Raw genomic sequence first — 27,384 nt, forward strand, 5'->3', positions numbered from 1 at the left:
TCTCTGGTGTACTGGCCTGTCTCCTGGTAGCGCCTCCAGGCTCTGGACACTATGCTGACAGACACAGCAAACCTTTTTGCCACAGCTCGCATTGATGTGCCATCCTGGATGAGCTGCACTACCTGAGCCACTTGTGTGGGTTGTAAAGTCCATCTCATGCTACCACGAGTGTGAAAGCACCACCAACATTCAATAGTGACCAAAACATCAGCCAGAAATCATAGGTTCTGAGAAGTGGTCTGTGGTCCCCACCTGCAGAACCACTCCTTTATTGAGTGTGTCTTGCTAATCGCCAAAGATTTCCCCCTGTTGTCTATTCCATTTGCACAACAGCTGTGAAACTGATTGTCAATCAGTGTTGCTTCCTAAATGGACAGTTTGATTTCACAGCAGTTTGATTTACTTGGAGTTATATTGTGTTGTTTAAGTGTTCCCTTTATTGTTTTTGAGCAGTGTATTTGCTTGTTATTCCAGTTTTCTCCATGTGAGCCACTGCATCTGCTACATTACCATTTCTGGACGTCTTCAAAGAAAAGCCTTTGCTGGTCAGATTTTAGGATGCCTCCTAGACTGAAACATAGATTTGGGCTTCATCCTTGCACTTCGCACTTAACCTGGCTTGGAAAAACATCTCAAATTGGATTTGATTTTCTCTCAAAACTCTCCTGAGGTCAACATATTTTCCTTTTTTTTTAAAGATAAGTTGACAGTAGTCGTGGTCGAGGCTTATCTTGGGCTTTTCCAGGTAAAGCCCATCCCCCGCACTCCAAACGGTCTTGGGGGGAGAGTGGAGAGCCTCCTCAGATGGCTTTGGCCAAGCTAAGCAGTCCTTCCACAAATATAATCATTGTCGCAGTTTCTTTCTCTGCCTTCTTAGGTACGCCATATATTCGCACATTCTCACGTCTCTAGCAGCACTCCAGGTCTGTAAACCCCTCGTCCGACTTGCATTGTATCTTTAGAATTTCTGACTTCCTCAACATTTAGGATCTTTCCTTCTTGTTTAATATGGCAGTTTCTTAGGTTCTGTCTGGAGTTTGGAGGTGGTCCACCTGAAAGAGAACATTCACCTATTTGCATTAGTTGGCTCTCTAGACTGACATTTCCTTGGCCTTCCCTAGCCGTAAATTCAATTTCAATTCAATTCTGTTTATTTATATAGCGCCAGTTCACAACACTTGTCGTCTCAAGGCACTTCACAAAAGTCAGGTACATACATTCCAATTAATCCTAACCATTGAACAATACACTCAGATTGTTATTTATTCAAATTGGATAAAAAGTTTTTCTATCTAAGGAAAGGAAACCCAGCAGATTGCATCCAGTCAGTGACTTGCAGCATTCACTCCTCCTGGATGAGCATGTAGATACAGTGGACAGTCACTGGCGTTGACTTTGCAGCAATCCCTCATACTGAGCATGCATGTAGCGACAGTGGAGAGGAAAAACTCCCTTTTAACAGGAAGAAACCTCCAGCAGAACCAGAACCAGGCTCAGTGTGAGCGGCCATCTGCAACGACCCACTGGGGGTTTGAGAGAACAGAGCAGAGACACAAAGAGAACAAAGAAGCACTGATCCAGGAGTCCTTTCTATGGGAAGGAAATGTAAATGTTAATGGATGTAGCTCCTTTAGTTGTTTCACCTAGAAAGAAAGAACAGATAAACTCTGAGCCAGTTTTTAAGGTTAGAGTCTGAAAGAGAGCACATAGAGTTAGTCACGGTAAAAGCTCAGTCAATCGCCATGTCTAGGAGAGAGAAAGGGTTAAACACTGAAAGACAGGGCCATGTGGATCATCGGTAGAGGGTGATGCCCTCCTCCAGAAAGGTGTCACAGATAGGCACAGAGTCAGGCCAGATGTAGCTTCTAGGAAGAGAAAAAACAGAGAGAGAACATAAAGTTAAAAGCTGAAATAACAGCAAATAATGCAAAATTGGAGAGTAGTGTGAGAATGTAGCGAAGAGGGTGAAAGTGGTCATTATGTCCTCCAGCAGCCTAAGCCTATAGCAGCATAACTACAGAGATAACTCAGGATAACCTAAGCCACTTTAACTATAAGCTTTATCAAAAAGGAACGTTTTAAGCCTAGCCTTAAAAGTAGACAGGGTGTCTGCTTCACGGACTAAAACTGGGAGCTGGTTCCACAAGAGAGGAGCCTGATAACTAAAGGATCTGCCTCCCAAAGGTTTCACTATCCCGAGAAAGGGTTCATGCATCTGTCTTGGTGCTTTTGAATGTGTTGATCACAGCTGCTGTTCTTCTTATTTTTCCTGTGTTATGTGCCTGCAGACTGTTCATCCTGGGCTCGTACGACAGAGAAACCTATGTTCACTGCACCCTGGAGCTGAGCAGCCAGCAGTGGAAGGAGAAGACGCGCAGCTCCATCAAACGGGTAGGTTTTCTCTCTTCCGTCCTGATTCATGCACATAGGTAGAAGAAAATAGTAAGGAGCTCTGTACAATACATTTATTCAAAAAGCTTTTTAACCTTTTAACCTTTAGTTTAAAATGCATGATTTATTTATTTTTGTTTAGATAAGAATGACAGAACTTAAAATCATCTTTGCGATCTGGTAACTGAGAATGTGAGCTTTGAGAGCAAGCACATGAAGATACTCCTAATTTTATCTACCTTTTTTACATTTAAATGGTTTGAGACCAATTCATTTAACTGCTCAAATCCCACAGGAGCAGTGAGATGATCGGGCCAGATATCATAAGTGTAGCCTAGGCTGAAGTTAAATAACAAGGGGGATAAGGCCTGTGCATTGGCTGCCTCTGGATTTTAGAACAACATGCTTTAAAGTATTTTATAGACTGAAAAGTGACTTTATGTTGGCTTTTAATTCAAGTTCTATTCGAGTCTGATCAAGTTTTTTTTTGTATACTTAGGTTATTCATTTTTATGTTTCATTGACTTGTTTTTTATTGCTTTTACTTTATCCTTTTAATCATCACAGGTTTTTTGTAATCTTATAAAAAACACTATATAAATAAATTGAGGTTAACATTGATGCTCAAGGATATACAGGTGGTTGGACAATGAAACTGAAACACCTGTCATTTTAGTGTGGGAGGTTTCATGGCTAAATTGGACCAGCCTGGTAGCCAGTCTTCATTGATTGCACATTGCACCAGTAAGAGCAGAGTGTGAAGGTTCAATTAGCAGGGTAAGAGCACAGTTTTGCTCAAAATATTGAAATGCACACAACATTATGGGTGACATACCAGAGTTCAAAAGAGGACACGTCTTGCTGGCGCATCTGTGACCAAGACAGCAAGTCTTTGTGATGTATCAAGAACCACGGTATCCAGGGTAATGTCAGCATACCACCAAGAAGGACGAACCACATCCAACAGGATTAACTGTGGACGCAAGAGAAAGCTGTCTGAAAGGGATGTTCGGGTGCTAACCCGGATTGTATCCATAAAACATAAAACCACGGCTGCCCAAATCACGGCAGAATTAAATGTGCACCTCAACTCTCCTGTTTCCACCAGAACTGTCCGTCGGGAGCTCCACAGGGTCAATATACACGGCCGGACTGCTATAGCCAAACCTTTGGTCACTCATGCCAATGCCAAACGTCGGTTTCAATGGTGCAAGGAGCGTAAATCTTGGGCTGTGGACAATGTGAAACATGTATTGTTCTCTGATGAGTCCACCTTTACTGTTTTCCCCACATCCAGGAGAGTTACGGTGTGGAGAAGCCCCAAAGAAGCGTACCACCCAGACTGTTGCATGTCCAGAGTGAAGCATGGGGGTGGATCAGTGATGGTTTGGGCTGCCATATCATGGCATTCCCTTGGCCCAATACTTGTGCTAGATGGGCGCGTCACTGCCAAGGACTACTGAACCATTCTTGAGGACCATGTGCATCCAATGGTTCAAACATTGTATCCTAAAGGCGGTGCCGTGTATCAGGATGACAATGCACCAATACACACAGCAAGACTGGTGAAAGATTGGTTTGATGAACATGAAAGTGAAGTTGAACATCTCCCATGGCCTGCACAGTCACCAGATCTAAATATTATTGAGCCACTTTGGGGTGTTTTGGAGGAGCGAGTCAGGAAACGTTTTCCTCCACCAGTATCATGTAGTGACCTGGCCACTATCCTGCAAGAAGAATGGCTTAAAATCCCTCTGACCACTGTGCAGGACTTGTATATGTCATTCCCAAGACGAATTGATACTGTATTGGCCGCAAAAGGAGGCCCTACACCATACTAATAAATTATTGTGGTCTAAAACCAGGTGTTTCAGTTTCATTGTCCAACCCCTGTAGATGGCCACATTTAATGGCATCCCTGGTAAAGCTGTCTGAAAAGTCTTAGAATAATTTTTTTTTTATTGAAGTAGCATAATCACACCTTTGTTTTGAATGCATGTATTCAGGCGGAAAGGAAAAAAATAACGTTAAATAAAGTTTTTATCACAATGACCAGTGACAGTTGTTGGCATTCTGAGCATGTCTTTCAAAGTAAATGTAACCGAAGCTTGTTTTAATTTATACTTTACTGTTTACTGTTGATGAGAGGTTTGGAACATCCAATCAGTAATCCATGACTTCCCGTTTCCCCAGGTTATAAATATGATGTGACAAAAAGGACCATATCGTTTAGCCATTGGCCACTGGCTGGATTAGAAAACACTTTTATCTTGCCACCACATAAAGCTCACTGCTGGAGAACTGCAGCAAGGATTGGGATCAGAAGGTTAACGAGGCCCTATAATAAAAATTAGACCCTATCTACATGCCAGCTGGTTGTTTGGAAAAGTTAACAGAAAAGCCTTTCAGTGATCAGTGATATGGTGGCTCTGGGAACCTGGTTAGAGAGCAAGGCATCCTAAACTATTTGAAATACCTGCCGATTTAAATTAAAATCCAATGGATTCTACCAATAATTGTCATTGTGTCTTTAGCAGAATAATGATCTAAAACAAATATCTGAATCAACTGAGAAATAATTCATGAGACATAAAATCAACTTTTTTTAATGACTGTTTATGTCCTTGGACCTAAATCCTATAGAAAACTGTGCCATAGCTGAACGGAGCATCAGAGATGACCCAGATGTCTACACGCTGTCCAGTTTGTTAAAGATTGCATAAAGTACTAACAGCAGGGGTGCCAGTAATAACCAGGGATTTTCTTTTTAATTACAAACAAATAACATGGAAAATAGATATTTTCTCCTCACTGAAAAATGTTATTCTAATTAAAAGGTGTTGTTTTAGTGTTGGATTATGCTGCTGCAATGAAAGATGAGTTTGTTTTAAGGCCTTTTGCACATCTTTACCAGAGGTGCCAAAACATTAACCTGAGAATGTAGTAGCATATTAAGTCGTCTGAAAGCAGTGCCTGCTGCTGTAACTGCACTTTTTAGACACTTTAAACATCCTATAAACTCTATGGTCCCTTTCATTCTGACCATGAGAACTATTGTATTATAGGCTTTTGGGTGATAAACTGGAAAATTAGTTGACTCTTCTAGGTTGAATATTAATTAATACAAACTGATCTGCTTACCATTTCCAAAAACATATCACTGTATAAAATGGTTCTAAGTAAACTAATCGCTTTGCTGACATATTTTAAGGGTTGTAATTGCTATCTGTTTGCAAACCTGTTGTTTACTATTCTTCTTTTTGGCTCGTTTTAAATTACCTGCAGCTTTTTATGAGTAAACCAGCAGATGGCGCTGTACTGTGACATTTCCTTTCAGATGTTGTCTAAAGGCTGAGATAAAAGGACATCTGTGGGTCAATGTGTAATGGTTGAATAAGCTCTGCTAACATTTTAGAGACTAATGCCAATTTAATAATAAATACAAACCTATAATGTAGGAGAACTGTTGGAACACAAACACTTCATAATCACATATTGCTTATTGGAAACCTTGACAAAATGACACATTAATAAAAGCTTATTTGCATCTTCCTTGCATTGATTAGATTGTCCTAATGTTGACATTTTGCAAAGCGAAGGAAATGTTCAGGTCCCTGCAGCAAACTGTTCTAATTGTTGCAATTTAGAGATATTACACTCATCACATCAGGCTTCGTTGGAAGTGACTAATGACCATTTTAGAGGAAAATGTCACGCATAATTACTACCTGTGACTTCAGCTAAGCCTGATGCTGCTAAGCTGTCCACACACCCCCCAATGACATTTGTAAAGGCTCAAATATTGTTTTAGTAGCACAATATGCTTTTGTTGGTTCACGTCATGTTTTTAAATAATGTGGAGTAGTTAAATCCTTGTCCAGCAGGGGGCAATGAAATGTCATAAAATGAGCCTTTCTCTCTCTTGAGTAGGGATTTCAAGATACAGTATGTCTTATGTCTTATTCTTATTTGAATTTTACTCTGCAGACACAAAATGTCAGATCATTTGTCGTTTACACTCATATCAAACGTGATGCTCTTACATTATTCAAGGGTCCAGATCACTTAATAATGTGGGAAACAAAGCAAGCACAGTGTCTGTAACATTCAGTTTTCCTGATAATCAAAATAAACTAAAATATGACATTCTTTAATTAAAACATCCATCAATATCTATATACATAGAACTTATTTAGTTCTATGTACTTAATGTCTGAACTTCAACTGACTGCCAAATATTCCTGACATACATCATAGATTCTTTCCAAATCACCTCTAATCCATTGGTGGACACAGACCTCTATTGGTGTTTCTGTTCTTTCTTAAAGTCTATGGATTCTAAATCTTGCCTGAGTATTCCCATTTAGACCTCATACATGGTATTACCCATACCCTGTCTTATGTAGAATTTATCATGACTATTATGTGTGATGCACCAATCAATCTGTCTGTGAAACTGGTTCATTTCTCCTCGATCAGTTCTCACCTGTCATTGGAAGGTCAAATACTGAAATTTTGCTGATTTTCTTTTCTGCCTGATCTTTTAAATGCATCAGCCACAAACAGTATGTAAACATATCAGCAAACAGCAGGTTCCTCAGCATATCAAGCACACGCTTTCCGCTGTATTTGGTCATCAGTTATTCATGCAGAGAGCCGACACCGTGTATGAATTTGAGAGATTGAGAGAAGTAGATTGTAAATATTAGCAGCCTGTGTCAAAATCTTTCTACAGGCTGCCAACATTCTCAAATCCTTTATGTTCCATGGGAGATAGAGGTTAAAAGAAAAAGCAAGAATTTGTTAACTGCCCAGTTGTCTCCTTGCTCCTCATCTGTAGAGCTCTGGACTTTTCTTTTCACTTATTATCTTTGTTACAATTTGAGACAAATTACACCTCTCTAAGTGCACAAAACTCATAACAAAAACCTATCTAGTGTTTCTTTTTCTTTTCCACGAAAATAATCCTGAAGAAGGTGACACAGCAAGGTGCTCATTCTTGAGCGGCAGTCTACCCAGTGACACCCTGCTGCTGTAACAAGCTCTAGCTGTATTTTGAAATATCTGCCAAATCTCAAAAAATGTATTTACTGATGTATTTAAAACTGTTGTATACAGTCTATGAAATTACTGTCTATAATGTATTTAGGTTTGGAACAAGTTTTTGCTTTGAGCCTAAACATACAGAGGAAAATATGACCTTGGGCAACGCAACACAATGCTGCCTGGATTGGTGGCCTCAGCCCGATATCTGAAATGGTATCGGGTCTGATACCAGCATTGGATCATACTGGCCCCTATCAGATCCTGAATAATTTAAAAAAACAAACAAGAGGTGAAACAGCAGAAACTAACCATTCACAAGGACCACATGCACAAGGGGAGGAGGTAACCTAACTTTGCATTCCTGTTACACGGTGAATTGGCAAATATGGGATCAGTTGTGTTGCCATTTAGAGGCTCATATCTCGGTTCTCCAGAACCTTAGTGACCTGAAGGCTGCCCTTCAAGAAGAGTGGGAAGGCGTGTCTCAGCAGACAACAATTCAGCTTGTGAACATTGAGACGTCATCGTTGTTAAGCTGTGATCGTTGATAAATAGCGCATAATACATTATTGAGAGATTTTTTGTTGTTTTATGCCCACCATTGGTGTTGGCTTTTGTTTCAATAAATTGTTTGACGAGTAAAACAACATTGTATACTTCTACCTAAATGCCCTATTTTTATGATGTCACTTCAAAGTGAACGTTTTACATTTTCTATAAATTTCACCTGAAACCCAAATATCCCTCACATTTTATAAGTAGAGTAGATTATATTTTTTTGTAGTTTTGACTTACTGAAATGGCCCCATCTCTACTGCTGCAATGTTTGCTTTATTTCTTTTTGGCATATTTTAAATTGAGAGTAATGTAAGATGTTGTCTAGGACTGAATGAACCAAGCTGTCCCATCGTCAGGGAAAAGGTGCAGGCAGCATTTCTATCAGTGAATAATGTGTGAACCCTCCTATCTCTGCACTCAACCATTTTAGCCCTCAGCACAGCCCTGTCTGAGTGGACCCACTTCAAAGTGTTTGTATTCCTTTTTTGTTAATAGAAGCACACAAATGCAGATTCCTGGTGGCATTTGAGCCTGATTTATCAGGCCTCTCCAGTCTGCATGTCCTCAGCAGGACTCGGCAGTAAGGATTAAAGGCTGTACCATCTGCAAAAGGTCAACTCACCATCTTTCCCTTCAGTTCTCTCTTGATGATTCCTAGATATATGTATCTGCCTTAAAGTTTTACTCACATCCTCTGGTGATTTCTGTTGTCAATAGAGATGATCCGGTTTTATTGAGCCTTTTTTTTTTGTTAGATAATTTTTCTTTTACTGTCAAGTATTATTCATTCCTCCCTCATTCATTATGAACTAGTGCTGATTGATTTGATGGCTGGAATTTTTTATGGCTGCTTGGAGCAGAGTTGCTCTGAGCTTGTCCCTCACCTATTTAGACACACGGCTGGTTACTGCTCCACATTTATCTTGCTGCTTTTCTATAGAGTAGCAGAATGACACAAAGGGATAATGTTTAAAGCTTCATTCAGGGGGTTCCCCCACTATTAATACATTTGTTATAAAAATCACTAACTGAAATAAAATAACAGTTAAACGAGGAAAATCTTTAAAGACAGCCTGCTGTTTTAACTGACAGACTTGAAATTTGATTTGACTATTTAAGACTGAAGTGGAATTTTTTTTTACAACATCATTAGCTGGAAGAAACAGGTGGTTAATCATTGTACAGACGCAAACATCTAAAAAAGCAATAGTTTTCATGTTTCTGTCAATAACAATTAATCAATATAACATAAACAATATATATATATGTAAACATAATAGAATTTAACAGTTGTTGAACAAACAGTCTTTTATGTATCCATGTAAATCTTATATTTTATATACAGTACATAGCAAAAGTGTGGACACACCTTCTCATTCAAAGAGTTTTCTTTATTTTCATGACTGAATATTGTAGCTTCACACTGAAGGTATCAAAACTATGAATTAACACATGTGGAATTACATACTGAACAAAAAAGTGTGAAACAACTGAAAATGTGTCTTATATTCTAGGTTCTTCAAAGTAGCCACCTTTTGCTTTGATTACTGCTCCACACACTCTTGGCATTCTGTTGATGAGCTTCAAGAGGGAGTCACCTGAAATCCAGAGCTTTTCAGAGGGAGCTGACTGACAGGTCGGGTATTTGATAGTCAACCCTGAGCCGGGCCATGACAGCCATATGGAACGGCCTCATCGTATGTTGCTCAGATATATAAAATGGCTCTCATTTGCAGTGAGGAGCCGAATTCGGGGCTGGGACTGGAAAGATTAAGATGCACATGCAGCTGCCCCCAATTCCACACAAATTGGGATGTATGAAGAATACATGTGCGGTGACATGTCTACGCACGTCTTACATCTGAATTTGTTTGTGCGCCGAAGTTTCAGACACTCTTTTATGCGTGAGGCCCCAGGACTGCTTTAGCACAAGCAATGTTTCAATGGATTTACCTGCAGAAAATTTGTCATTCATTGCATGTTCATGGATTTTTGCAGGAGGCTGTAAAAAAGGGCTTCATAAGTCATGGGGCCCATATTGTTATCTTGTCTGAACCTTTGGCATTCTGAAATAAAATGTTTAGGTTCCACACTATAGAATCTAGCAACTTTACATTCATTGCCATGCTGTCTTGAGAGAGTATTGTGCCATGCTTTTCTTGTTTATTTTTTTATTATTACTCATCCATGGTGGTTGGTGTTTTGGGTGGTGAGATGCAATATGTCAGGCATGTTTGCACATCTGCCTTGTCGATTTCATTTTCATCTCTCAGTGATGATTCCTGTTGACAGCTTAACTGAAGGGGCAGAGAAGGGGATGTGTGTGCACATACATACATGTGCTCAATGTCCTTTTGTGTTAAAATACTTGTTGCTCTTAATGGGTTCAGGTTGCATGAATGGGGAATGTTTAGATTTCTGACTGCATGAGCCTGAATCTTCCACTAGAGGTTATAAATGGCTTAGAGCAGCTTTTAGCATTTTTTACTGTACCAGACTATCTGTAGTAGTCCTGGTTCTGTTTTAATGAGAGACTTGTGGCTTTGCTCTTTTACCATAGACTGGATATCAGTGTTTATCTGTGCATCCAATCTGCATCAGATGAAAAATGCTTCATCTGTGAGCCTGTTTCTCTCGTTAGACTTGATGTGTTTCATTGTTAAAAAGCTGCTCTCACATACACTCACTGGCCACTTTATTAGGTACACCTGTCCAACTGTTCGTTAACGCAAATTTCTAATCAGCCAATCACATGGCAGAAACTCAATGCATTTAGGCATGTAGACATGGTCTGCAGTTCAAACCGAGCATCAGAATGGGGAAGAAAGGTGATTTAAGTGACTTTGAACGTGGCATGGTTGTTGGTGCCAGACGTGCTGGTCTGAGTATTTCAGAGACTGCTGATCTACTGGGATTTTCATGCACTACCATCTCTTAAGGTTTACAGAGAATGGTCCAAGAAAGAGAAAATATCCAGTGAGCGGCAGTTCTGTGGGCGCAAATGCCTTGTTGATGCCAGAGGTCAGAGGAGAATGGCCAGACTGGTTCGAGCTGATAGAAAGGCAACAGTAACTCAAATAACCACTTGTTACAACCAAGGCATGCAGAAGAGCATCTCTGAACGCACAACACGTCGAACCTTGAGGCGGATGGGCTACAGCAGCAGAAGACCACACCGGATGCCACTGCTGTTAGCTAAGAACAGGAAACTGAGGCTACAATTCGCACAGGCTCACCAAAGTTAGACAATACAAGATTGGAAAAATGTTGCCTGGTCTGATGAGTCTTGATTTCTGCTGCAATATTCGGATATTAGGGTCAGAATTTGGCGTCAACATCATATTCAAAGCATTGATCCATCCCGCCTTTTATCAACAGTTCAGGCTGGGGGTGGTGGTGGTTTAATGGTGTGGGGGATATTTTCTTGGCTCATTTGGGCCCCTTTGTACCAATTGAGCATTGTGTCAACGCCACAGCCTACCTGAGTCTTGTTGCTGACCATGTCCATCCCTTTATGACAACAGTGTACCCATCTTCTGATGGTTACTTCCAGCAGGATAACGCGCCATGTCATAAAGCATGAATCATCTCAGACTGGTTTCTTGAACATGACAATGAGTTCACTGGACTCAAATGGCCTCCACAGTCACCAGATCTCAATCCAATAGAGCACCTTTGGGATGTGGTGGAACGGGATATTCACATCATGGACGATTAGCTGACAAATCTGCAGCATCTGTGTGATGCTATAATGTCAATATGGTCCAAACTCTGAGGAATTTTTCCAGTGCCTTGTTGAATCTATGCCACAAAGGATTAAGGCAGTTCTGAAGGCAAAAGGGGGTCCAACCCGGTACTAGCAAGGTGTACCTAATAAAGTGGCTGGTGAGTGTATATACGTACTCCCAAACATTTTGGTAATTTAGAGTGCAAACTTTCAAAGGAGTGGAAAACGGGACTGCAGAATAATACTCCAAAATGAAATTGCCTTCTCACTGTGCCTCGCTTGAAAAAATGGATCCGATTGCAAGTCGCAGAGCTCCAGCTGGAACTCTGAGGGTTGCTCACTGACAGGAGCAGAGACAGGGTCCACAAAGAGCCGTATCCAAGGCTGCATAGCATGGAGACCTTGGAAACAATGTTTGAACTGCTCCTGTAGTCTGTCAGTATCGGCCTTATGTTTATGAAGCTACTTTTCGCTTCGTGGAGCATTTTCTTAGCATCTCCTCACAAGCGGGAAAGTTGATCAGGAGATGAAAATCCTTCTTTGAACAGTTCTACTTTGCGCTAAAACAGTCAGGCGTACATACAGGTTGCACACAGTTTGGTCTCTCCCTTGTAACCCTGTGTTCAGGTTGTTGAGATCCAAAGTAGTTTCAGTAAGGAAAGCCATGTCACATTGAAACACAGTGTCTGAGTTTATTACAGTAAGCACTCATATCCCCAAGAACCCTGTCCTTCAAAAACGCTGGAATTTAAGAGCACAGTGAAGAAAAGTTCTAATTTCCACAGCACACATCTTTGCTGTAGTTTATGTAGTTTGATTTGAGGTTGATTTGAGGTTGCCGACAATAGCTACTCATGCAGCTTTGGTATACTTCTCATATTTAGCTTTGTGCAACGTGATGTAGTGGTGACTTAAATTATGATCCTTCGTCGCAGATAGCGTCTCCAAGCAGAATAAACACACAGGTTTCCCCTGAAATTCCGTGAATAGATAATCTCCCATTTCACCTGAAAGGTGCAATTTTCTCTGTCCAGTTTTCTTTTTCCTTTGCTTTTAGCCATTGCTCAACCTCTCTTTTTAACTGGTAAAGAAAACCCAGTAAACATGTGGCATATGCATTAGTGGCACCAACTAGTGGCCAGTGAAATCATTACAACTAAATCAGTGTCACAGACATTTTTCTATAAATTTTTATTTTTATTCAAAATTAATCTTGGAGCAACTTTGAGTGAGGCCCTGAGGGCTACCAGTTTCCCACCCCTGGCTTAGAGCCTGAAATTACTCAATTATCCAAACAGGATGGAAGAAATGAGAAGGAAAAACCTTAGTTAAAATAGTTGTAAATGTATATTTAAAACAAAATATTCAAATGAGCTTATAATGGGTTATGTCTCTCAGTATTGCAACATATGTTGAGATCCTGCTGGCGATGTCTCTTTGCCACTAAATACCCTATCTGAAATAAAATGTCTTGAATTTTCTATAAATGATAAACTCTGCCATCAACAGTAACTTCATTATGGGCATATTGTATTTGTGCAACATTCATCAAGTCTTGAGAGGGTGCCTATCATCCTATATAATGAAGGTAGAAAACACAGGGTGTGAGTGACATTTCAGAATAGTAGCTCCTATCATTTTGTGTTAGCAGGCTAATATTGACATCATCATCATCATCATTAAGCAGATAACACATCAGCACCGCAGCATGTCGGTGATTGCTTGGTGCTCAGATTGGAAGTATTATACTTCAGTGTGCACCTGATCACAAACTGTGATACATCACAAAGACTTGCTGTCTTGGTCACAGATGCGCCAGCAAGATGTGCACCAACAATTTGTCCTTATTTGAACTCTGGTAAGTCACCCATAATGTTGTGTGCATTTCAATATTTTGAGCAAAACTGTGCTCCTACCCTGCTAATCGAACCTTCACACTCTGCTCTTACTGGTGCAATGTGCAATCAATGAAGACTGGCTACCAGGCTGGTCCAATTTAGCCATGAAACCTCCCACACTAAAATGACAGGAGTTTCATTGTCGATTCCCTGTAACTTTCAATATAAATACAAAAAGAATGCAATTACATAAACAATTGATTAACTGTACATTATATTTTAACAGCAGTTAAAATATCTGGCTGTTGACAAAAAAATGGGATCAGAAAATATTACAAAATCAGAATGTAAAGCCTTGCTTTGCAAGGCCATTCACTGCCTCCCATGCATTGCATGGAGGCACCAATTACTATCCACCTCTAACTGGACTCTTTATTTATAACTTTATATCTTCTTTTTCTGGCTACATTAAAGGGCCCCGAACTGTAGCCTGCACGCCCACAATATATATATTAAACATCCAGGATATTTGTACTATTACTTTTATTGCTATTTGCCGGATGATCACCCTGTTGCAGTGGAGATGTCATTTGAGTGTAGGAAGCTGATTTTATTTTTTCAGGGAAAATGATTTTTAACTCTCCCTCAAGTCCACAAATTTTGCTCCACAGTCACCATTTTCAGTCAGCTTGTAGGACCAGGCCTCTGTTACTCTAGGTCTCACGGTTTTCAGTCAAACCCCTCCTTGACTCCTGGAGTCAAAGAATTCTGACCTTTCTCATGTATTTTCAGTGATAGTGTAAGCAGGAAATGACAAAGTGAGTTACAAAATTTCTTTCCATCATCCTATCTTATACTATGAATTAAGTAGCGCTATGAAAATCTCGACAATTGGTACGAGGGACGGCTGTCACCCATGGTTTGAAAATTTTCAAATACCATGTACGATGTTGGTACATCTGCGATTTGTTTGGACCCCTTGTTGAGACTCTAAGGTATCCAAACTCAGGGAGACAATCAAACACAGCTGTTATCTCACACACACGCACACACACACACACACACACACACACACACACACACGTGCTGCCAGCCTGGGAGCCATCTCCATAGCAACAGAACTCTATCTCTTCTGACTGAGGCGAAGGCCGCAGCTTTCCTGACTTTGTCAAAGTGACAGATGCTGTATAGAATAACACACTCCTGAAGTTTTAGGTCACATTACAAAAGGAGAATTCATGCTGATCCCAAAGCAGCTCAAACCAACAGTATTTATGATTTATGCTTTCAATTTAAGTGTACCAGGTGCTGTTTAAAATCAGACCCATCGTTATATACCTGTCAGATAAAGAACATATAAACTGTTCCAAGTGAGTCTGCAACAGAGCACTAGAGTTTTACTCATTAGAACTTTCAAAATAAAAGCTTAAATTTGCTATACTTACTATCTAAATGTAAAGCTGATAAAATAGTACAGTGGAAATGTTTCATAGGAAGAAGGTTCTACATAACTAATGGAACTAACCCAGACCTGAAAAGACAGCTATGTTGGACTTTCAAAATAAGAGTTAAACACACTCTACAAAATAAACACCTTCATATTTCACACATCAGATAATTGCAGCATTGGACTTAACACTACTGTTGGAAAGTACCCAGTGTTGGAAATGGCACTACGTTAGTACTTAAAAATAAGGCTTAATGAAACTTCCAAAATTAAAGCTTATATTTTCAATCGTTACCTCGTACTCGTACTCGTCGTCTTCCGCTTTATCCGGAACCGGTTCGCGGGGGCAGCACACTCCGCAGAGACGCCCAGACGTCCCTCTCCCCAGACACCTCCTCCAGCTCCTCCGGGGGGAGCCCAAGGCGTTCCCAGGCCAGCCAAAAGACAAAGTCCCTCCAGCGTGTCCTGGGTCGTCTCCTGGGCCTCCTCCCGGTGGGACGTGCCTGGAACACCTCCCAAGGAAGGCGTCCAGGAGGCATCCGGTATAGATGCCCGAGCCACCTCAACTGGCTCCTCTCAATGTGGAGGAGCAGCGGCTCTACTCCGAGCCCCTCCCGGATGGCCGAGCTCCTCACCCTATTTCTAAGGGAGTGCCCGGCCACCCTACGGAGGAAGCTCATTTCAGCCGCTTGTATCCGGGATCTCGTTCTTTCGGTCATGACCCAAAGTTCATTGCCATAGGTGAGGGTAGGAACGTAGACCGACCGGTAAATCGAGAGCTTCGCTTTTCGGCTCAGCTCTCTCTTCACCACAACGGACCAGCACAGCGCCCCCATTACTGTGGCAGCCGCACCGATCCGTCTGTCGATCTTCCGCTCCATTCTTCCCTCACTCGTGAACAAGACCCCGAGATACTTAAACTGAGGCAAGAACTCCCCTCCAACCTGAAGAGGACAAGCCACCCTTTTCCGGTCGAGAACCATGGCCTCGGACATGGAGGAGCTGATCTTCATCCCAGCTGCTTCACACACGGCTGCGAACCGCCCCAGTGCATGCTGTAGGTCTTGGCTAGAGGGGGCCAGCAGGACCACGTCATCTGTAAAAAGAAGAGACAAAATCCTCTGGTCCCTAAACCAGACCCCTTCCGGCCCTTGGCTGCGTCTAGAAATCCTGTCCATAAACGTTATGAACAGGACCGGTGACAAAGGGCAGCCCTGCCGGAGTCCAACATGCACCGGGAACAGGTCCGACTTAGTGCTGGCAATGTGGACCAAACTCCTGCTCCGCTTGTACAGAGACCGGATGGCCCCTAATAAAGGGCTCCCGATTCCATACTCCTGGAGCACCCCCCACAGGGCACCACAAGGGACACAGTCGAATGCTTTCTCCAGGTCCACAAAACACATATGGACCGGTTGGGCAAACTCCCATGTACCCTCGAGTACCCTGTAGAGGGTATAGAGCTGGTCCAGTGTTCCACGGCCGGGACGAAAACCACACTGCTCCTCCTGAAGCCGGGGTTCGACTATCGGCCGGACTCTCCTCTCCAATACCCTGGCAGGCTGAGGAGTGTGATCCCCCTGTAGTTGGAACACACCCTCCGGTCACCCTTCTTATAAAGGGGGACCACCACCCCAGTCTGCCAATCCAAAGGCACTGTCCCTGTCCGACACACAATGTTGAAGAGGCGTGTCAACCATGACAGCCCTACAACATCCAAAGACTTGAGGTACTCAGGGCGGATCTCATCCAACCCCGAAGCCTTGCCACCGCGGAGCTTTTTAACCACCTTGGTGACTTCAGCCCGGGTGATGACAGAGTCCAATCCCGAGTCCCCAGGCTGTGTTTCCACCAGGGAATGTGTGATGGCAGGATTGAGGAGATCCTCGAAGTACTCCTTCCACCACCCAATAATGTTCCCAGTCGAGGTCATCAGCTCCCCACCGCCACTGTAAACAGTGTTGGCGAAGCACTGCTTTCCCCTCCTGAGGCTCCGGACGGTCAATCGCTACCTTTCACATTTAAAGCAGATAAAATAGTACACTTGGAATTAAGCATAGCAGTCCGGTTTTATATAACTAATGGTACTAACCCTGACCAAAAAGGACAACTATGGGGTTTTCAAAATAAGACATAACTTACTCTACAAAACAAAAGCATTCATATTTCATACAGCAGATAACTGCAACATTGGTCTTAACACTACAGCTGGGACTGTGATGGAAACGGGTCTACTTTTTCTTTTCAAAATAAAAGCCTCAGCATTCCTTAGTTGGGGCATGCCATAGCAATAAAAGGAGAGCAGGGAATGGCCTTGCTTTGCAAGTTCATTTACTGACTCCCATGCATTTTCATGGAGGCACCTATTATCCACCTATAAACTGGACTTTTTATATAGTATATTTATTGTGGCCTGCCATAACAATGCAAGGAGGCATGGAATGCCACTACGAAGCAATGGCATTACTGGTGAAACAAGAACAGGTCTAGGTGGATGTCTTTGCCTTCTACCCTCAATCCTGATGCACACTTGGACTACCTCAGCCACAGAACATTTGGCTCTGGTCTGTGAAGCACACATCAAGAGGCAGGCCCTGTCTAAATTTCTTCAAATTTGTTTTACTTTAACATTAAAGTCCACACATCTCAACAGTCGGTAATATCCTACAATGTTTCTGCTTCACATCATGAAAAGCTAAAAATGACCTCAGTCTAATTTTTGTAACTGCTAGAAAGGAAATGTAGGAACAATCATCAAACAGGAATACATTGAAGAACTTGAATAAAAGATTAAGCAAAATAATTAAGATCCTACAGTTTTCAGAAAGATAGCACTGTTTCAAAATGCTGCAGCTGAAAAAATTACAGGGGAGAAAACACACAAATACATTGCAAGTATTACTGTAGTAGTAGTTGTTATATCTAGTGTCTTGCAGCGAGAACATAAACAGCATTGTACGTAGACTTTGATTTTAAGAATATTACTGAACAATAATAGAACAACTGAACAGGTTAAAAAGTAAACGCTGTTATCCCCATTCATTTATCAATACACTAAATGATGAGAGAAAAAGGGAAACAAAATGAAGCCCTTCAGATTTGGCATTCACTCATTCCAGTGACATTTCACAGATCAATTATAATCCAGTCTGTCTTTGTCTTTTGTTTCATATAAATCTAGACTAAGTCAAAGGTACCAGGATAAGGGTAACAGTTCACCTATTACCATCTAACCTATTCATCTTCCTGCTGGCTATACAGTAGGTCTAAGTGATTCTAATAGAGTTGGACTCAGGAATGCTCAGGAAAGAGCTTGCGGCCCACCAGCTGCTTTTCAGGTAGCAATGTATGAAAAGCCTAAGATGTTTATAGCTGGTCACTTTGAAAAGAACCTAAAATCTGGTACCCAATTTTTTGGTTGTTGTCAAACAACACAGTAGCTCATTTACATGTCAGCATCTACATCTAGTATGTGGCACACCTAAATTCCAAATTCATAATGTTTGGCATTATTTTGTAACAATCTCAGTGAGCTGTAGTAAGTAATACATTATCAGCCATTTTCACAGTGTGGTATCAGTTAAACAACCCTTTCCAATTCTGTTTGACAATGCCTGTCTGTATGGAAAAAAGCTAATTAGAGACACAAGAGCTTGGTCCTACAAGCTGTTTGTTTCTAATCACTCTTCCAGTGATCAATTCACCTCCAAGGAAACTCAATAGACCAGCAGCCATGTGCATGACCAGCAGAGCCACAGCCACATTAGATTTGTTGCCATTACTGTTTGGGATGTTTTTCTTCTCACCCCATAGACATGCTTTCTCATCAGAAAAGAAATTACCTGTTAGACGTTGATAGGGAGTTAAAGTCAATGCTCATAACTGCAAATAATACCTTCACATATAACCAAGAACAATCATCTTCTTCATCTAAGCAATGTTCCTGACACAGTATGCAATAAAGTGTAATGCCTAGTTTGTCCTATATTAAATTAAGGAACTGTGTAATCAACCAATCAGTCAGTTTAAGCAAATAATTAATCTATTTCTCACTTTGAACTGAATTGTTTTCACAAAAAAATAGTTTTCACATATTTGCTGACAAATATAGTAAAACAATCTAACACAGAAATGAGGACAAACAACAAACAAATGTCAATCAACTTCTGATGAAAATGACTGAAGTAATGAAGGAATGTTCAGCAATCTTGTTGAAATTGTTGATTAAGCTCAAATTGTCATTTTTACCCTATCAGATTTGCCTCATCCTGTTTGAAGAGATCTCCACTGGTCTGCTAGCCATTACATCTAATCTAGGAGGAACTTCAGGAAGGCCAGGGTTTAAAGTTCTCTTGAACAATATTTTCTAACCCAGCCCCAAATCAGCGGTCACCAGCATTTTCCAACTTCATGTACATGAAGCTGTCATCTCTGACTTTTTGGATCCAATCCAGTCAGCTAACTTGCAGGATAGCTGTGTAGCTGTTTAACACACTCTCTACAGAATGGGTGGAGGAAACAAGTGTCTGTCCAATGGACTTAGCTGCGTGGATGGATGGAGTCTTTTGGATCCCAGTTGGATCATGTCTCAATAATATATAACAGCAGATAAAGAAAAGATTACTTGCTGGTTTGGAATCAGATTCACACAACAGTGACATTCAGTGACAGACTGCTGCATCAGGTGTGGGCTTAATGTATGAATTAAGCCCACACCTGATGCAGCAGTCTGTCACTGAATAGTTCTCCAGTTCTGTAACAGCTTCATGCATGGGGTGGGAGACATTGTCCAACAGTGATGTTATTTTTGCTATTCCCTCTGTCTCCCACCACCTGCACTGTGTTCATGGTGCATCTCAGAACAGAGCTGGGCTTCCTGATGAGATTATCTAACAGCTTCCTCTCAGTTGTAGATAAGCTGCTACCCCTACATATTCTACACCATAGAAGATGGCGGATGCCACTATAGGGTCAAAATAGATCTTAAGGAGCACCCTGTGCATTTCAAAAGACATTGGTGTCCTTAGAAGGTAGAGTCTGTTCTGACCCTTCCCATAAAGAATATCAGTGTTGTGACTCCAGTACAGTTTATTGTTCAGGTTCTTAATAAAGTGTACTATCTCAATGTCAATGGCACAGCGGTGCTACCGAGAGCTAACCACTGATATCTGGTGTAAACAAAGGGACCATGGACGCTGATGCGGTCTCAGAACACAAATGCTGTAAAAACAAAATAAAAACAATGTTGTCCACAAGACAGTCAGCTCCATGATGTGTATGACAAGGTGGAAAAACAGGAACACACAACCAACTTAAAAAATAGATTTAAAAAGCAAAACTAAGGACAGAGTGGGAGCTGTTGAAACAGACCACCTGCTTGTGCGGTGCCAAGTGATATTAAATTATGTGGTAATGGTAAAAGAATAAATGTCAGAAAATCTTAATTAATCATTATATCATCATAGACAATTTCAGCAGTAAAGAAGGAACATGTTACAATAGAGCATATTTTCCTGATGTGCAGGCCTGATCTTTGTATTGTGCCACATTCAGCAGACTTAGCAGCAGTTTAAATTTATCTTGGTTTAACAAGATTGCTGCGATCTTTGTTATACTTGGAGATGGGACTGATTCCCGAATCATTCAATTGCTTTGAAGGATTTTCCATTTGCATTGATCTGACAGCTGACATGATGTAGGCTTGTCTGTTTTTCATCTGCCATTTCAGTGTTATTTAGAGTGACGGAAACCACCAAAAGGATATTTTACAAGATTTAGTGTCTAGCAGCTTAGCCAATTTAAATAATAGGTTTGTTTGTTTTTTGTGTTCTTTTCTAAAACACATAAAATCCTGCAGCCTTGTTTATTCCTTGGATAAAACCAGGTGACTAAGTCTGCAAATGTTACATAAATGATAAGTAAATGTTGCGTGGTCAAGCGGCCACTTGTCGGGGGTTCAGTGAGGAGTGAAATAAGCTTGCATGACAGACAAGCAATGGTGCTCAAAGGGGAGAAAACCAAAATGCCAAATTGATAATGTATTAAGCTGCAGATTGTGTCTTACTCCTTACTGGAAGAGTGCTGGTAGGTGAAAATATACTTGTCATTTAATCAACAAGGATTATGCAACAGTCATGACAGATGATTATTTTTCAGCCGTGGGACAATGAACATGCTATGAAAGGGGACTGTGTGGGCGACCAAACCGCTGTTCCTGTCAATTCAAGTGCAAATTAGTCAGAACACCTTTTTGTTTTCCTGTGTCTCCATGGCAAAGTCTTTGTTCTTCAAGCCTTTGAAACCTGCCTCATATGATTAAAAAGATAACTTAAAAATTCAGATTGATCATTAAAAACCAATCACGAATATAATGCTACATTTAGATTAATCCATTGCTGTGTTGAACATGTGTCTGCAGCTTCAAACTTTACAAAAAGCAGGAAACTGTATTCACACTTGAAAACTTCAATGAGAAAAATCCCAGATATTCAACACAAATAAACAATTGACATAATTTATATCTTCATGTAATGTCAATAATGTGCTGAAATAATCTTTTTACATTTAAAAGTATTATAATCTTGATAGTCAGGTAATCTCCTGTAAGCAGAGTTTTGAGATACTTGTTATGTTTAGCAAAAGAACAATTTAAGTATAATAATTCTTTATAGAATGAAGGAAGATTTCTTACTGCTGTTATGGTAAATATATAATCCATTGTTCCATATTATTTCCAAAAAAGCTGTTAACATTGGCTGACTTTATTACTTAATTAATCTCCGCATAATTTACTGCCATTTGCAGGCAGATATACAGATCAGATAGAATCCGCTTCTGCTTGTGATCCGTTTGTGTAAGAACAGAGAGACGATAATAAAAGTTCAACTAAAGAACGAGCCCCTAGTGTGTACAGCTGCATCACCAGATTCTCTATCACCTTTGTGCCCATAATAGATTCACAAAGGAGTGTGCGAGTCCATTCTGCTCAAGTGCAAATAGAGGCCATCTACCATTTCTACGCGACACCAGTATAAGCACTGTCACATGCGCTCATACATTCCGGTTATGATGGAGCAAACAAACCTATTGTGATAAGACTGCTATTCAGTAGCAGCAACAGCTGATTTCATAAATAAAACTGATCATTCTGTGTATCTGGTATCTGCCAAAGTGTAAAAGGGGATTGTTATTTCTTTGTACATTTCCAAAATGACCCTAATGATCTTTAGTTTTTTTTTTTTTCTGTGGATGGACATGTTTGGATTGTCAAGCAACAATGCCCCAAACATTGAGGAGAATAGAGAGTAGGGCTAGTGACTCACCTGTCCTAATTGCTCCATTAGTGACCGTAATGACCCCATTAGTGGAACTAGAACTTATAAACCTGTTACTTCCAACCAAGATACAAGACTTGAGCTCTTAGAAAAGGTCAGTTTTAAATCAATCAACATGACTTGTTTTAAGAGAGGCCAAATAATAAACATTCCTAAGGTTTTAAAAGAATTAGAGTTTTGTTCATTTTCGCAGCACATATACTTCGAATGAACACAGCAGTGTTTTAGACTTCTGGGGCCTTGTGTACGAAAGAGTGCGCAGCTTTCATACTAAAAGTTTGCGGTAGGGAGAAATTCTGAAACTGCGTTCAAAAAATTCAGATGTGCATATACAGGTCCTTCTCAAAATATTAGCATATTGTGATAAAGTTCATTATTTTCCATAATGTCATGATGAAAATTTAACATTCATATATTTTAGATTCATTGCACACTAACTGAAATATTTCAGGTCTTTTATTGTCTTAATACGGATGATTTTGGCATGCAGCTCATGAAAACCCAAAATTCCTATCAAACAAAATTAGCATATCATTAAAAGGGTCTCTAAACGAGCTATGAACCTAATCATTTGAATCAACGAGTTAACTCTAAACACCTGCAAAAGATTCCTGAGGCCTTTAAAACTCCCAGCCTGGTTCATCACTCAAAACCCCAATCATGGGTAAGACTGCCGACCTGACTGCTGTCCAGAAGGCCACTATTGACACCCTCAAGCAAGAGGGTAAGACACAGAAAGACATTTCTGAACGAATAGGCTGTTCCCAGAGTGCTGTATCAAGGCACCTCAGTGGGAAGTCTGTGGGAAGGAAAAAGTGTGGCAGAAAACGCTGCACAACGAGAAGAGGTGACCGGACTGTGAGGAAGATTGTGGAGAAGGGCCGATTCCAGACCTTGGGGGACCTGCGGAAGCAGTGGACTGAGTCTGGAGTAGAAACATCCAGAGCCACCGTGCACAGGCGTGTGCAGGAAATGGGCTACAGGTGCCGCATTCCCCAGGTCAAGCCACTTTTGAACCAGAAACAGCGGCAGAAGCGCCTGACCTGGGCTACAGAGAAGCAGCACTGGACTGTTGCTCAGTGGTCCAAAGTACTTTTTTCGGATGAAAGCAAATTCTGCATGTCATTCGGAAATCAAGGTGCCAGAGTCTGGAGGAAGACTGGGGAGAAGGAAATGCCAAAATGCCAGAGGTCCAGTGTCAAGTACCCACAGTCAGTGATGGTCTGGGGTGCCGTGTCAGCTGCTGGTGTTGGTCCACTGTGTTTTATCAAGGGCAGGGTCAATGCAGCTAGCTATCAGGAGATTTTGGAGCACTTCATGCTTCCATCTGCTGAAAAGCTTTATGGAGATGAAGATTTCATTTTTCAGCATGACCTGGCACCTGCTCACAGTGCCAAAACCACTGGTAAATGGTTTACTGACCCTGGTATCACTGTGCTCAATTGGCCTGCCAACTCTCCTGACCTGAACCCCATAGAGAATCTGTGGGATATTGTGAAGAGAACGTTGAGAGACTCAAGACCCAACACTCTGGATGAGCTAAAGACCGCTATCGAAGCATCCTGGGCCTCCATAAGACCTCAGCAGTGCCACAGGTTGGTTGCCTCCATGCCACACCGCATTGAAGCAGTCATTTCTGCAAAAGGATTACCGACCAAGTATTGAGTGCATAACTGTACATGATTATTTGAAGGTTGACGTTTTTTGTATTAAAAACACTTTTCTTTTATTGGTCGGATGAAATATGCTAATTTTGTGAGATAGGAATTTTGGGTTTTCATGAGCTGTGTGCCAAAATCATCCGTATTAAGACAATAAAAGACCTGAAATATTTCAGTTAGTGTGCAATGAATCTAAAATATATGAATGCTAAATTTTCATCATGACATTATGGAAAATAATTAACTTTATCACAATATGCTAATATTTTGAGAAGGACCTGTACATGTCGCCGCACACGTAGCCTTCATACATCCCAATTTAAGGTGGATTTGATGTAGCTGCACGTAGCACTTGGAGCGCCTGGTTCCCACCCCGAAATACATATGCAAAGTAGTATAAATAGCCGGTAGTCACCCATCCGTGTCCAACTAACCATGGGAACGGTGCTGTGACAGTCGAAGAACCGGTTCCTATCGGCAGAAAAACGTTAAGAGAGACTTTGTCTACACACCATGAGGGATGCTTTGGGTGAAATACAGCAAACCAGTATCTTCTTGAATGACATCAGAGACTCAAACCTGACTTGAAATAAAAAGATTGTCGACTCGAACCCATTAAGTTGTACAGTGTCTGCATCAAATCCAGACGGCACTCTAGCTGTACACTAAGCTCAATTACAGCTCAATGCAGATCATTATGATGTGAATATGCCTTCCATATTTCTATTAGGAAGACTGTCACCACACACACTGAAGAACTTTAAATCTTTCAAAAACCATATAGGACGCCACATAAAAAAATAGGAAATCACTAGAAGCCGCCATCATGCACGGAGTCTGCTTAAGGTTGGTTCCCAACATTTATAACTATTATAGTATAATGGAATCATGAGCTGAGGAGGCCAAAATACCGTTACATTAGCGCATTATTAATAGGTTGCTCATATATTGAATGAGAACGCTTTCTATTCATAAATTCAGATTCACTTCCAGATCCCTTATAGCAGTATGAGTCCAGTCCGTAGCTCTGATTACATTCAGAAATCGGCTCCTTGCTGCAAATGAGAGCCACATATTAGGGGCACTTTCTATATCTGAGCAACATATAAATTAGGCCGACCCATATGGCTGGCATGGACCGGTTCAGGGATGACTGTTAAATACCGGACCTGTCACTCAGCTCCCCCTGGAAAGCTCCGGTTGAAAGGTCCGCAGCATAGTGAGAACTGGAACTGGCACTGGAGATGCACGGTTCCTCCTGGTTTCCCTCTAACACTGAGGCCAGCTCCATGCCCTGGACAGTCTAAACCAGCTGATAAAGCAATGCATCATCTTGGGCCAGCAGGTCAGAACGATCTCTGAATAAAACGCTCCCTCCCGCTGTACCAAAGCCATCATTCCACAGTTGCTCACAACTTTATGCAGTTATTTATAGACGTGTGATTATCTACATCTTGTCCACCTTAGGAATCATCAAACCTGACTTCTTTGGAATGAATCTGCTGATCCAACACCGTTTTCTATTTCAGTGAGAATGAAAGTGCCCCTTAGATGATCCAAATCCATTTTATGCTCCTCAGCGCACGGATCGATGCACATTTCCATCCACAGGTGACAGAAGCAGAGGAGGTTTTACAGTTTACATCCGCCTGAGGTTGTTTCCAGCATTTTGAGGTGTGTTACGTTATTGTATGGGACTTAATGTGATTCAGTTTCGCTCTGGTTTAATCCATAAAAGCTCAAACTCATGAAAACAATATCAGGTTTGATGCTCCATGAATTAAATAAAGCTGAATAGAGTCATATTTCAGTGTATTTAGGTGAGTTTTAGTTTTCTGTAGTTAATTATTGTTGATTGAAAAGGTTTGCGTGGATTTACGCACACTTTCACGCAACGCTCATTTTAGTACATGCAGAGTTGTGCGTAAAACATTGCGCCGCCACGTTTTTGTGCGTATGGATGCTTCATACAGGAGGCCCCTGCAGAAGGATTACATTTGGAACTAAAAACTGTGTCTTTCAGTGGGTTTAAAAAAAAGCAGAAGCACAGCTGGAGGTTACATTTAAGTAGCCCCTTACTAACGTCTTTATTACAGAAGCCATGCAGACCCTGCCTTGGTGTTAAACATAAGTTTCTAAAATGTGCTGAGAGTACTAAGATGAAACTGAGGCTGTACTTACAGAATTTATTTTTTATCAATCAGTCTTCTTGCTTGATGACCTGAAGTAGAAGGCAGACTGACAACTCACTTATTATGTCAAGGCCTCTAAGAATGTGTTTTTGTTCCTTTAGTTTTTTCTTTTATAACCATTTGTTATTCATGTATTTGTATATTCATGAAACGCATTTCGATTTGGGAATTATTTTAACCATGCTTAAAGTTGTACAAAACAAAACCCATTTTCATTTATAAAGTGAGATGTATATTCTCTCTGTGCTGACTGTCCTGATAGCTGGTTTATTGCGTCTGCAATTTGCAGTTTAATTGTGTTGTACTGGTGCTTTTTCTCAGGGCTAAGCAGCAGTGACTAACCTTGTTAACATTGACTAAAACAACAAGCAGCTCCTGGTGTTCTTGTCTCTGAGGAGAAAAAGCAAACAAAGCTCAGAGCAGCATGAACAAGCCAGATGTAAATGGAGCAATTCACCGTCTGCTTGGTGAAGCAGCCTCTGTTTGTATCTGCTTCGCCAGAGAACAAATGAAAGGTTAATATGTTCAAATTGGAGCTATCATGATCTCTCCGTTCTTTCAGGACAGAAAACTAGACTTGTCTTCCTTTGATCCCTAAAAGAACGTCTAATAAATTCCCCTCTCACTGCTTCATTGTACATACTGATATATTCTGAGCTTCATGCAACATGCACCAGAATGTTAAAGTGCTGGCTGTTGTACCAAAATTACTTCCAGGCCATAAAGTGCCTGTATTTTAAAACTAAAGCAAAGGTTGAACTTTGCGCAAATTTGTCTTATTTCTAAGCCCATTCGTGCACCATTTCTTACAAAGGTTCACTATAATAAATTTAACAAGCAAAGGAAATCCCTCTTTACAAAACACCTAAAAAACATATTTTTGAATCTGTGGAAGTTAGAAATATCTTCCAGCCACAGTGAGGCACTCCAGCCTTCTTTCCAAAAGTAATTCTAAAAAGCTATGATGCTTACTTTTGTTTAGCTTTTACAATGTAAAGGTCAACATTATCTTCTTATTTTAAATGAAAGGTATATTTGGGAAAGCTTTTTATCAGTGAATGAAGCCTTGCAAGCATAACAAAATGTTTACATTTTTAGTCTTGCAGGGAATGCCTTCAGTCCGGGATGTGTAGTGTCAGGAGTAGCCGCTGGGGGATGGTCTCAGACAGGCGTCCATATGATGAGTGTTT

General features: G+C 40.9%; 1 protein-coding gene across 1 annotated transcript in view; it reads left to right on the plus strand.

The window, feature by feature from the left end:
* Window positions 1-27,384, plus strand: part of pdzd8 (PDZ domain containing 8) — a 95,532-nt gene that overhangs the window by 42,685 nt on the left and 25,463 nt on the right. Inside the window, exon 3 of the mRNA XM_047351363.1 lies at window positions 2,289-2,391. Coding sequence (XP_047207319.1) covers window positions 2,289-2,391 — 103 coding nt within the window. The remainder of the gene's footprint in view (window positions 1-2,288; window positions 2,392-27,384) is intronic.

The sequence above is a fragment of the Girardinichthys multiradiatus genome, chromosome 22 (genome assembly GCF_021462225.1).
Source record: "Girardinichthys multiradiatus isolate DD_20200921_A chromosome 22, DD_fGirMul_XY1, whole genome shotgun sequence".
Lineage (NCBI taxonomy): Eukaryota > Metazoa > Chordata > Actinopteri > Cyprinodontiformes > Goodeidae > Girardinichthys > Girardinichthys multiradiatus.